The 13925-nt window shown below is 38.9% G+C and overlaps 1 protein-coding gene across 3 annotated transcripts in view; it reads left to right on the forward strand.

Moving 5' to 3' along the window:
- The window catches only part of UBE3A (ubiquitin protein ligase E3A), a 99503-nt gene extending 91936 nt beyond the window's left edge, over positions 1 to 7567 (forward strand). For all 3 annotated transcript variants that reach the window (XM_069757812.1, XM_069757813.1, XM_069757811.1), the window contains exon 11: positions 6760 to 7567. In XM_069757812.1, coding sequence (XP_069613913.1) covers positions 6760 to 6880 — 121 coding nt within the window. In that variant the 3' untranslated portion in view covers positions 6881 to 7567. The remainder of the gene's footprint in view (positions 1 to 6759) is intronic.
- The last annotated feature ends 6358 nt before the right edge of the window (positions 7568 to 13925 follow it).

A 13925-nucleotide genomic window follows, 5' to 3' on the forward strand; every position in this document is an offset into this window, starting at 1 on the left:
TGCGCAGTTACCTCTCCCCTGTACTGCCGTCCATTGCTCTGAACGGAGCGCTCCTCCTGACGGCGCCTGCGCGTCTTTACCCATAGACATCGAGCGTTCTACTTCACAGCACTACTGCGCTTCTCCTTACGGCGCCTGCGCGTCTTAGCCCATAGACACCGTGCGTTCCACTTCACAGCGCTACCGCGCATGCTCCCGGGCCCTGTGCGTTTCATACCTCGCACTTGTTATAGCGCTAGTGCGCTTGCGCATCTCCTGGTCGGCACTTCCTGCCGCCAGATACATAAGGCGCCTCCTTCCCCCTGCTCCCACACACACCACCACCGCAGACACCTGCTGCAGCTACAGCCTAGGTAACTTTTAACTACCTGCTTTCCTCCTGCTATTTTGGACTCGTATTTCTTTAGCCAATTCACTTACCCCTCCGGCTTTCTTTCTTATAGCCCCTAACGGGGCTCCTGCTATCCTCCAGGGATCTGTGCCCTTCATGATTTCTACTTTTTTCAAAGGTTAGTCAGTCCCCAGCTCTTATTAGTATCCACCACCTGTGGAGTCTATCCTATTTAGCTTTATTACAAGGTTTTGTTCGCTTTATACTGTTTGTGCATGTATCCTGCGTTTTGTAGTATTTGTGCAAGATAGTTATCCTACAGAGCCAGCACCTTTGATATTTATGTGTTACGGTTATGGTGGATTCCACTAGAATGTCTGCCCTCCAGGAATCCCGTCTCTATAGTATACTCCTCTTTTGAAATATGTACACAGATTCTAGATGTTTTTGTCTACCTTGTCAACATATATCCGTTTTAAAGCCTGAAGCTCTGTACCAGTATACCTGCCAGGATTTCATTAGTTCCTGTCGTGCTGTCGCCATGTCCACAGTTGGGGCGACGTCTTAGTAATTTTCAATAATATAGGGACTCTCTTTATATTTATTTTTGTTTTTGTATATATGTATATAAATCCTAGCTATTTATGTTGTTCGTGTTTTTGGTTTCATGTGTTGTGATGTTGTACATATTTTTGTTACAGTGGGGTTTGAGAAAGACCCGGCGGGTCGAAACGTTACCCTGAAAACTTTGAAACTCTCTGTAAATACTGCGGTGATATTTCTTAAATTGGTGTTCACTTACAACAATAAAAAAAACTTTGCAGTACCCTCTGACCAAACAGTCCCTTTAAAGCGAACCTGTCAGCAGAATTTTGCTCAGTAAACTACAGACACTGTGAGATTGGCGCAGTTATACTGATTAAAGTAATATCTTGGTCAATGAAATCCGTCTTGTGGTTGTTGTTTAACCCCTTGACCATCTTCCATTTTTGTTTTAGTTTTTTGCTCCCGTTCTTCCCAGAGCCATAACTTTTTTATTTTTCTGTAAATTTGGCCATGTGAGGGCTTTGTTTTTTGTGGGACGAGTTGTACTTTTGAACACCATTGGTTTTACCATATCGTGTACTGGAAAACGGCAAACAACCCCTGGCAAAAATTATGGAATCACCGGCCTTGGGGGATGTTCATTCAGTTGTTTAATTTTGTAGAAGAACAGATCACAGACATGGCACAAAACTAAAGTCATTTCAAATAGCTATTTTCTGGCTTTAAGAAACACTAAATGAAATCAAGAACAAAAAAATGTGGTAGTCAGTAATGGTTAATCTTTTAAACCAAGCATAAGGAAAAAATTATGGAGTCACTCAATTCTGCGGAAAAAATTATGGAATCGTGAAAAATAAACAAAAAAAAACACTCCAACACACCACTAGTATTTTGTTGCACCACCTCTGGCTTTTATAACAGCTTGCAGTCTCTGAGGCATTGACTTAATGAGTGTCAAACAAGACTTTTTATCAATCTGGCTCCAACTTTGTCTGATTGCTGTTGCCAGATCAGCTTTGCAGGTTGGAGCCTTGTCATGGACCATTTCCTTCAACTTCCACCAAAGATTTTCAATTGGATTGAGATCCTGACTATTTGCAGGCCATGACATTGACCTTATGTGTCCTTTTTTCAAGGAATGTTTTCACAGTTTTTGCTCTATAGCAGGATGCATTATCATCTTGAAAAATATCATCCCCAAACTTCCTTTCAATTGATGGGATAAGAAAATTGTCCAAAATAGCAACATAAACTTGTGCATTTATTGAAGATGTAATGACAGCCATCTCTCCAGTGCCTTTACCTGACATGCAGCCCCATATCATCAATGACTCTGGAAATATGCATGTTCTCTTCAGGCAGTCATCTTTATAAATCTCATTGGAACGGCACCAAACAAAAGTTCCAGCATCATCACCTTGCCCAATGCAGATTCGGGATTCATCACTGAATATGACTTTCATCCAGTCATCCACAGTCCACGATTGCTTTTCCTTAGCCCATTGTAACCTTGTTTTTTTCTGTTTAGGTGTTAATGATGGCTTTCGTTTAGCTTTTCTGTATGTAAATCCCATTTCCTTTTGGCAGTTTCTTACAGTTCGGTCAGACATTGACTTCAGTTTCCAGCCATTCCTTCCTCATTTAGTTTTGTTGTGCATTTCCTGTTTTGGAGACCTATTGCTTTGTTTCCGGTCTTGACGTTTTGATGTCTTCCTTGGTCTACCAGTATGTTTGTCCTTAACAACCTTCCCATGTTGTTTGTATTTGGTCCAGATTTTAGACACTGCTTACTGTAAACAAGCAACATCTTTTGCAGCATTGCGTGATGATTTACCCTCTTTTAAGAGTTTGATAATCCTCTACTTTGTTTCAATTGACATCTCTCGTGTTGGAGCCATGGTTCATGTCAGTCCACTTTGTGCAACAGCTCTCCAAGGTGTGATCACACCTTTTTAGATGCAGACTAACGAGCAGATCTAATTTGATGCAGGTGTTCGTTTTGGTTCTGAAAATTTACAGGGTGATTCCACAATTTTTTCCTCAGAATTGAGTGACTCCATAATTTTACCCCTATGCTTGGTTAAAAAAAATTAACCATTACTGACTACCACATTTTTTTGTTCTTGATTTCTTTTAGTGTTGCTTAAAGCCAGAAAGTTGCCATTTGAAATGACTTTAGTTTTGTGCTAAGTCTGTGATCTGCTTTTTTTTCTACAAAATTAAACAACTGAATGAACATTCTCCAAGGCTGGTGATTCCATAATTTTTGCCAGGGGTTGTACATCTATTTTGAAAAGACAACGTCTGGATATGATGCTGAGCAGCTGCACTCAACTTCTTTGATCGATTAAGGTCTAGGGTAGTTCTGTGTGGAATCTGTCATGTTAAACTGCTTTATGGTCTTGGCCATCGTGTTACAGCTCTGTTTCATGGTGGTGGCAATCTTCATGTAGACATCTTTATGTAGAACAACAATTTTTTTCAGATCCTCAGAGTTCTGTGCCGTGTTTAACTTTCAGTGACTGGTGTGAGGGCGAGAACACCAAATTTCACTCACACTCACCCCATAATACCTTATTACACTGAGTCACATGACACTGGGGAGGAAAAATGGCTATTTGGGCACAATTGGTCCATTTTCACTTAGGGGTGTACTCACTTTTGTTGCCATCCGTTTAGACATGGCTGTGTGTTATTTATAGGGCACACACAATTTACACTGTTATACAAGCTGTACATGGACTACATTGTATCAGTGTCATATGTTCAGTGTTGTCCCATGATAAGATATAGCAAAATAAAAACACCGCCGTTTCCCTCACAAAGAAGGTTCCAATCGGTAAACAAAGCCGCATTGGTAAAGGGCACAATCTGCCCCTGTGATGGTGATACTATCAGCATTCACAAACTTGTTTAGCCCTGCACTATGGTACCGATATGAATCTAGGCATCAAAATTGCAAAACTGACTTTGAGATATGTAGCAAAAACAATCCTGCTCCACTTTGAAGATGAGATGTATTTCTATGCAGTAAGGGTCTTGAATTCAATAGTGATAGGCAGTGGCGTAACTACAAAGTTATGGGCCCGGTGCGAACTTTCAAATGGGGCCCCCCTATGCCAAAATATTTTCCACCCAAATTCACGTTTTCCCTATTCATTTTGCACACTATAGCTTTGATGCAATGTTGTATAGTCTGACCTTAGTGGCATTAACTATCCAGTGCCCCATCCTGGTATATATTTGTCTCCCGTACTGCCATTGTTCTGTAATGTATAAAAGAAAATAAACCATTATACTCATCAGGGGCTTACATAGAAGTCATGGGGATCCATATAAGAAGTATAATGCACTCCCCATAGGCCGGTACAGTATAATGATCCCCACTAGGCAGCCAGTACTGTATAATGCACCCCCATTAGGCAGCCAGTACTGTATAATGCACCCCCACTAGGCAGCATGTATAGTATAATGCACCCCCATTAGGCAGTCTGTATAGTATAATGCATCTCCATTAGGCAGTCAGTACAGTATAATGCACCCCTTTTTTACATCTGCGGATGTGCCTGACTCAATGGAAGTCAATGGGTGCAAAAATGCTGCAGATCCGCAAAAAGTATTGACATGCTGCGGAAAAAAAAAAGCAGCGATTCCGTTTGTTTTTTTCCACAGCATGTGCACAACAAATATCAATTTCACACAGACTAACATTGGCTGTGCATTACCCTGCGGATTTGATGCAATTCTGCGAATCCAAAAAACGCCTCGGAAACACCTCAAAATCTGCAACATGTGCGCATAGCCTAATACCTCGCGTTACAGTGGCAGTGACTTAAGCAACCAATCAGCTCACAGCTCTCTTAGAACTAAAGAAAAACTGACTTTAAAAGTAGTACTATGATTGGCTGCATAGTCCCATAAAGAGCCCTGTAGTATTTTGACCCACGCTGCCCTATGTAGAAATCGGTGGTTCTTGTCTACGTTCCTGCTGGGACTTGCAGTTGTGGATATGTACATTATCTGTGTTCGCACTGCCGCCACTTGTATACACTGCGCCACATTCACTCACGAGTCGACGAGAGTCTATTACCTCCGAGCAGCCAGTCCCGCAGACCACTTAGTCAGGAGCAGGGAATGACTGAAAGCGATGAGGAAGCTTCCCGCCACTACTCACTTACAATGTCTGCGCACAGCTCCCGCCACCGATCGGCTGCTAATAAGAGGACAGGTGCAGATTTGAGGCCTGAGGGACCCTTCGGCAGCAGGAGGAGGATGCAGCAAGGGCTTGCAGCTTTTTTGGCTTAATAGGCTCAAGCTGCAGCACTCGGCCACTCACACCTTCGGTGCTGCTGAAGGACCTGTGGACACGCCTCTCTCCGGTCACAAGGCTGGATCATGTTCACATTCAATCCATCTTCCCCCATGTAACTGGAGGACCTGCGGTGACGCCTCTCTGCTGCTGGTCACAATGGTTGGGTCCTTCACTATTGCTAGACGGGTGGATGGACGGGCTCCTAGGCAGCTGTGGCCCCTATAGTTACGCCCCTGGTGATAGGTGGTGATGACTAGTTCATAAGTATGTCCAGAAGCACATGGTCAGCCTCACCTCTGTGTATAATGCCCCCCGGCAGTTCATATCCCACGAAGTCATAAAATTGTTTGTCTATACATAGAGCAATCCCATGTGAAATATCTTGTTGAAGATGAAAAATTAGAATTATAGCCGTAGTTTACACCACGCTATCTGTATTAGTAAAAAAAAAAAAAACCTCCCAAGATCGTGGTGCTAGAGTAACTTGGTGTGACGGCTGGTGGGGCTGATGCAGGCTATCCACTAAGAGAGCATCCTATACTGAGGCGATGTTACGAGCTGTGTGTTTTAAAAAAAATAAATAAATAAACACTAGGTGTCTGCAATCCTACACGTTTCAAAGGCTATAGTCTCCCCTGAGGAACTGGTGATGATCACCTATCACTTTTGAATTCAAGAACTTAACTGCATAGAAATACATCTCATCTTCAAAGTGGAGAAGAATCATTTTTGCCACACATCTCCTGGTCAGATTTGTAATTTTGATACCTAGATTCATATCTGTACCTTAGTATAAGGCTACACAAGTTTTTATAAGATATAATAAAATATTTACCAAAAATGTTGGGGGTGTACTCATTTTTGTGATATATTATATACGTCGGAACTCCTGGAACAGCTCTGCTTCTCCTGATTCAAAATCTGTCATATTTAAGGCTGTGCTGTTCAGGACAAGAGACCAGCGGGAAGTCATGACTCTTGAATCAAATTGGTTACTAGAAGGTAATCCTGGGGGCCTGTCTCTTTAAAGGAGACCTGCCATGAAGTTTTTTTTTTTTGTAATTATTAAATCTGAATATATGTGTATGTAATGTGTCAATCAATATATGCTACTCGCCGACCACCGCCTTCTACAGGATCCACCACCATCCTGCTCTTCTGTGACATCACCGCTCTGCAGTCTCTCCAGGTCACACTGCGGTCTTTGTGACCTGGCTTTTACAATGTAAGTCTATAGAGGAGGAACAGAATGGCGCTGGAAACCGAAAAAGGAGGCAGTGGGTGAGCATATGAGCACATACACACATTACTTTAAAAAAAAAACCTTAATGGCAGAGCTTCAAGTGCAAAGTGGGCAGCTGGAAGTTCTAGTTAATGTGGAGGTTGTGTTGTCATGTTTAGATGACTTTTTGTTACTTTCTCTTTCTGACGGATTTTATAAAATGTTGCATATGGCGGCTTCTGTGCCTTCACAGCTGGTTTTCTTCTAGGTTATACTTTCTGCAAAAGAATCCATAGTTATAAATATTCACCAAAGTAGATGCTAACCTCTTTCTTTGTTTCCCTGCAGGTTACCTACATCTCACACATGCTTTAATGTCCTTTTACTTCCGGAGTACTTAAGTAAAGAGAAACTGAAAGAGAGATTACTAAAGGCTATTACGTATGCCAAGGGATTCGGCATGTTGTAAACTAAAAAGGCAAAGGAAGCTTAATAAAGGGATAACAACAATCAGTAACATTGAGGTCCCTGTCCACAAAGGCCATAAGATAGTCAGCTACATGTAGTCAACTGTGTGTGTGCGCCTCCCTCCTCCGCTGGGACACTGGGCTGGAACAGCAGGTTTCTGCTGCTTATATGAACAAAGTCTTTTCCCCTCCTCCTCGCGTGAAAGTGTTGTACAATCTTTCACATGTATGTACAGAGAGGTTTTCCTAAATATTTATTTTAAGGGTTAAATCACTTTTGCTTGTGTTCAATACTGCTTGAATTTGAATCTACTTGAGTCTTTGACGACCGATACTCTGATGGAATAAGTTATCATTTACCGGAATAACTTTCAAGACTTTCAAGTTACCGCTTCGGTTTATGCCCCGCATCTACTTAAATCATGAACTGTATTTTTTGTTTTATGTCCCTTTTGACTTTTAATTTGTTTTATTTTTACAGTTTACTTATAAAACTTGAAATAATGGAAATCGTGTGATGCAATTACTGCTGTTCTAGCCCCAAACCGTTTCTGTGACAGAAAAAAAAAAAATGATGTAGTCAATAAAGATGGAAGGGAGTACTTGGAATGTTATACTACAGCCTTGCAGCCTTTTAATTTAGCCACAGCACAAAGAAATATACAAATTAAAGATAAAAGAAAAAATCAGTTCAATTTGTTGTCTTCACGTCTTGTAAGGTATGCTGTGTTTTGTTAGGAAATCTTTTATTGGGATCTGTGAAGAGGGAAATAGAATTTAGCGCTGTTCTTAATATTTTTTTTTTAACTTGTGTTAATTGATAAGTGCATTTTCAGCCAAACTATATACAGAGGGTCGCGAGAAGCTAAAATAAAAAAAATGAACATTTGCACCCCAAATAAAAAATAAGCTTGTGAAAGTGCACTTACAGGAAGAATATGAATTGCGTAATAAATAAACCTTTTAAATTGACAATCCAAGGTCTTCCCTCTACGTTCTCAGTATCCTATTTTCTCATGACTCAAATTTATTTTCCGTCCCCAAGGCACATTCGCAATGCTGCTGCATCATCAGTAGGGATCAAACATCTCTCTGAATACAAAACCCCCTAACCTCATTTCAGGCTAGTCTCCTGCAGTGATATACACAACTTGCAACCTCTTTTATATATAAATCTCCCCTGATCTGGAATTGGTTGTAATTATAGGGAACATAAAAAAAACTATACCCAACTGTATTTAATTTTTTTTATGGATTTCTGCGTGTATTGTTATTTTTTCATGTTGCAATTTGAAATAAAGGGATTATCCATTTATATCCAACAACATAATTGGTATATCATTTAGAATAGTAGGTTTGTACACATGTAGATCTGAGCATTTCCTTTAAGAATTGCTGTTAATGCATTTTGCATGATAGACTAGCTTATCTTTTTATACAAATTTGGGCATACCTGGCAAGTTACACATGCTATAACTTGCGCTCTGACTTGCACTTTATTCAAAATGTTTGTTAGACACTTTTTACAGACACTTTTTCTTGGGAAAGGACATGGCTTATGGCGCAACTTACTAAGCCAACTAGTAAGTGCTGTAAACTGTTACTACACAGTCTTAAATTGCACCAACGGTCATCAGAATCCTTCAAATGCTAATTTTCTTGCATAAAGTAGAAGCTGTTCACAAAAAGCACAGTTCTGTGTATTGCTCATGTTAGTAAGTATAGATATTGCCTATGTAAGAATGATTAATAAAAGGAGGCCCATGTACTTTAGGCTGTAATCCTGCTTATGCATAAACCCAAACTTCAAATGTGATTTTTTTATTTTTTTTTTAATTCAATCTCTGCCATCATTACCATAATACAATAGAGGTCTGGTGAAAACAAGTTATTGCTTATCAATGAGTTCTCTGGTCATAGACGACCAAAGTTAAAACTTTTTGGGCTACATGCAAAATGCTATGTGGGGCAGAAAACTAACACTGCGAATCACCCTGAAAACGCCATGCCCACCATCTATCGTGGTGGCAGCATCATCCTATTGGGATCCTTTTTCTCAGCAGGCACAGGGAAACCTGTTCAGCGTTGGTGGGAAGAAGAATGGAGCTAAATTCAGGGCAATTCTGGAGAAAAATCTGTTGGAGGCTGCAAAAGACTTGTGACTGGGGTGTAGGTCCACCTTCCAGCAGTACAACGACCCTAAACATACTGACAGAGCTACAATGTAATTGTTTAGATCAAAACATATTCATGTATTTATATGTCCCGGTCACAGACTTGAAAACTTTCTGTTAACAGACGCTTCCCCATCCAATCTCACTGATCTAGAGCAGGTTTGCAAGCAAAAGGTAAAAGTTTCAGCCCTTAAATGTGCAAAGCTGGTAGATACATTCCCCAAAAGACTTGCTACAGTAACCACAGCGAAAAATGGTCCTACAAAGTATATTGACTCGCGGCTGAATACAAATGCACGTCACAATTTTCGATTTTGTAGTTTTAAATTACTTTAGAAAAACGTATAACTTCCTTTACACGTCTCAAATATTTTCTACTTTATTTTGGTATATCGCATAACATCAAAATAAAATACACTTACATTTGTTGGTGTAACATGGAATAGTTCACAGGGTATCAATACATTTTCAAGGCACTTCCAACATATATCAATATAGAAAAAAAAGTTATTCAGCTCACAATTAGATGAATTTCTCTGGCTTTGGGTGTGGACTCCAGGATCATGCTCGGGGGGAAAAAAGCGGCTGTGGTAATCAAAAAAGTTCCAGCAACAGACATGCTGGACGTCTGTTGCTGGAACTTTTCTATTTGATTTTCAAGGCACTGTATTTCCTTCATTACCTTCCAATTGAATAAATCTGAGCAGAGTCCTTATATATATATATTTTTTTTTGATTGGTTCACACTTTCATTTCTGAAGCAGAAAATTCATCAGTTCAATGACCACAATTTTCAATAGGTGGTAAAACTGATTATTCCGTTTTTTTTTTTTTTTTATTTTATTTTATGGAAAAGTAGCCTGGAAATTGAAATGGAATGAATGCATACATTTAACATTGAAATTTATGGAAAACGCTAATTTTATGGCGTCATTTGAAGTAATAAGAGATGCGAAGAAGCCGTGGGTGTAAATTCACTTTTTGATGTTTGTAAACAACATCTCTGAATAGTGTTCAAAGCATTGGGGGTGCAAGTTGTACATTGAGCATAATGCCTAGAGGTCATGCTAATCACATTCAATATGCATTTTGAAACCAGAGCTACATGTTCATGAATAAAAAAGAACCGCTGTAATAGATGACAAATGCACTAAAACTTTATGAAAACTTAATTTATTCCATGATTTGATGATCCAGTATGTATCAAAAAATTAGTCCCACCATCTTCTTTAAATCAGTGTTACATTACATCCCAGAGAAAACTCTATGTGCACGGTAAAATACCATTTCTATAAATTCTTCTAAGTCTTAAAACTTTGGAGTGAATAAAGAGTACAGCAAGCTGAATCACTGCATACTTTTTTCCTCCTTGGTTTAGTTGAGCATTTGCCTAAAACTTGCAGACAGAGAATTATCATTAATAAACTCAATTCAAAGGTTGATAAAGCTGTGATGACAGTGAACAAATCTTATTTGGTGAGTTGTTAGAAAACAGCTGCAAAAATGCATTGAAAGGTAAGTCATTATATTAGTCTCTTGTTTATTTCTGCACCACGGACTAAGAGAAGTACCGTAATTGTTTATATTCAATCTAATTTTGATGGTACTAATCCTCAAAATGTCTTAATCAGCAGAATATGGTGTCAAGTGTAATTGACATACTAGAGTTCTACAGTAGCAGCCAAAGGTTTTTTGCGTTTTTTTAGTGTGATTACTTCTGTCTGCTTGTTGATTTTAGTAAACTGGAAGCAAATGGTTGTTAGCTATAAGGATGAAAATTGTGTTTGACATGGTTTGTTTTATCCCTTCATGTGTTATTGTTCAATATTTGCTGGGCCAAATGTTTTGCATTTTTTTATGGGTAGTTGAGTTTTTCCTAAACTTTTTTTTTGTGTGTGTGTTTTTTGGGTAAAACATGGCAAAGACAAAGCCAGATGTCAGGAAACTTATTCTGAGAGTGAAGTCAGGCAAAAAGCCAAAAAAAAGGTAGCTATGGAATTCAACTGCTCTCGGTCAAGTGTCACGTATAATAAAGATGTTTATGGAACAGCTGACAAACCTAGAAGTTGACCATGGAAAACTTTCTCCAAAGTTAATCACATTATTAAGAAAAAAATCAGTTTCTGATGTCCATAAAAGTGCTGCACAGATTTCACATGAAAAGAATGAAGAATATGGGGTCAAAGTGAGTTGCAAAATTGTGGTACGACGGCTAAGAACAGTAGGGTTGAATGCATGCGTTTCAGTCAAGAAGCCTTTCATCTCTACAAAGAACTGGAAGGTCCCACTTGAGTTTTCTAAAGCAGAGGTCCCCAACTCCAGTCCTCAAGGCCCACCAACAGGTCATGTTTTCAGGATTTCCTTTGCATTGCACAGGTGATGCAATTATTACCTGGGCAAGACTAAGGAAATCCTGAAAACATGTCATGTTGGTGGGCCTTGAGGACTGGAGTTGGGGGACCCCTGTTCTAAAGAACACAGCCAATGTAAAGAGACAGATTGGTCTAAGGCAGTTTCCCAAACTCCAGTCCTCATGGACCTCACGGGTCATGTTTTCAGGATTTCCATAGTGTTGCACAGGTGAGACAATTCCCGATGCCTTGATGATACTTCCACTGCTTGAGCAATACTAAGGAAATCCTGAAAACATGGCCCGTGAGGACTAGAGTTTGTGGAAAAACTTGTCTAAGGTGTTGTGGTTGAATGAATCTAAGTTCTGTTTGGTGTGATGGCAAGCGCTAATATATATATATATATATATATATATATATATATATATATATATATATATATATATATATATATATATACATACACCGATATCGCCCAATTGCAAAACGTATATTATACATGGGAGCATTAGGACAGTAATATAGTAGGTAAGGTACCAAACACCTACAGTAAAATTTGGTGGCAATGTCATGGTTTGAGGCTGCTTTTCTGCATCTGCCATTCGCTCTGTGAATAGAATTGATGGAAATATGAATGCTACCATGTACAAGTATATAGTGGAAAATGTAATGCTGCCACATAGTAAAACCAAAGAAGGCAGGGGCTGGAAATTCCAGCAAGAAAATGATCCTAGCACACACCCAATGTAGTAAAAAATTGGTTATAAAAGAAAAATGTTCGCCTGTTGCAATTTCCAAGCCAATCACCAGATTTAAACCCTATAAAGCACCTTTGGGATGAGTTAGGATGACGAGTTGTTGTCTGTACACATAGCAATAAAGATGAATTGCTTGCAGATTTGCAAATGGAATGGAGCAAAATCCCTCAAGAGGTCTTTAATACCCTAGTGGCTCCAATACCCCATCAGTGTGGTGCAGTAATTAAAGCAAGATGTTACAAAACACTAAGTTATGGCATTGTAAAGATTGAATTACTCTCTATGTTGTGATCAGTAAATAGTATATTCAAAACTTTTGGCAGTCAGTTTTCTTTAATTAAATGATCATACATATATTCTAAAGCATTTTGGTTAAAATTAATGTCTTGCATAATGACAACTTCATACACTTTCAATTCATCACCAGGAACATGGAGGATTCAAGTTGGTGAGCTAACCTCTCTCCCCTTTCATTATAGCCTTAAAAAGTGACAATAAGTAATACAATTTAAAGAACACATAATAAATCCTAGTATAACTACATTACTGAAAAAAAAAACTGGCGTTCGTTTAAGCAATAAAAAAATGTATCCTTAAATTCCATTTTGGCTGTGGGCTTAAGGGGTTAAACACTTATGTATAAAATGTTACTTTGCCACTAAGTTCCAATGCTAAATTGCTGTAATAAGTTAATAGAAATCCAATGTGTATTTACTAATCATTGTATGTTACAGTGAATCCTGACAATCGTAACACATACAGTACTTTGCTATAACGTACATGGGCAACTTTAGAGCAAAGTCTTCTAAACATACGAGTCGGTCAGAATCATAAAACTTATCCAGCGCTAATTGTTGCCTATTGTCTGATATTATAGGACAGTGTACAACTTTAACATTTCCTTAAATTACGTAAATGGATCCCATAATAAATGTCTATTGCAGGGTTGAGCAACCTTTGTCTCTCAAGGCATGCTGGCATTTGTAGTTTTGCAACAGTTAGATTGAGAGGACCCCGGACTATTGTAACATTTAAGCTGTACATTCACATATAAGTACAATCGTGATACCTTACTTTATGCTATTACTTCAAGAACCTTCTGGAAAAAGCACAGAATTATTGTGCACACCATAAAACCATAGAACACGAGTGACTATTTAGTGGAAATGTAAGGGTTGTTATTGATCCAGTTTCTTACGGAATAATTTTCTTTGGTGAGAACTAGATTATACTGTTCCATGAAAAGAATATCTGTAGGAACCTCTGTTCGAGTAAAATTTGTATCAAGTTTCTTCAAAGTAACACTTCGGTGATGAAGCTCTTCTCCAGTTGGTAGCCATTGGCTGTCTTCCCTTTCGTCATCCTTCCATGTGAGACTATTTATCTCTTTTTTCCTTTTCCCATCCAACATTCTCTGAGAGTAGTAATCTTTTAATGTTGGGTCATTCTGTTGCAGACATTTTACTTTCTCAATAAATGTTTTTACTTTACTTAAAAACACTAATTCTGTATCTTCCGTTACTTCCTCTTTGTTGTTTGAGGAGCTCTGCATCTGGATTCCACCATTGTCTAACAAGAAACTTGTAGATTTTGGCCTTTTTCTCACTAGATTTCCATTATTTGGGGAAATTTTCATGTCCGCTTTTTGTTTTTCAGCTCTAGATTTAAGGACCTCTTTAACGGTAATGTTTACACCCGAACTTCCTAAATGTTGAGCCTGAACAGCTAAATTCTTAGGTAGAAATGTATTTGTTTCAAAAAATG

Source organism: Ranitomeya imitator, chromosome 3 (assembly GCF_032444005.1).
Source record: "Ranitomeya imitator isolate aRanImi1 chromosome 3, aRanImi1.pri, whole genome shotgun sequence".
Classification (NCBI taxonomy): domain Eukaryota; kingdom Metazoa; phylum Chordata; class Amphibia; order Anura; family Dendrobatidae; genus Ranitomeya; species Ranitomeya imitator.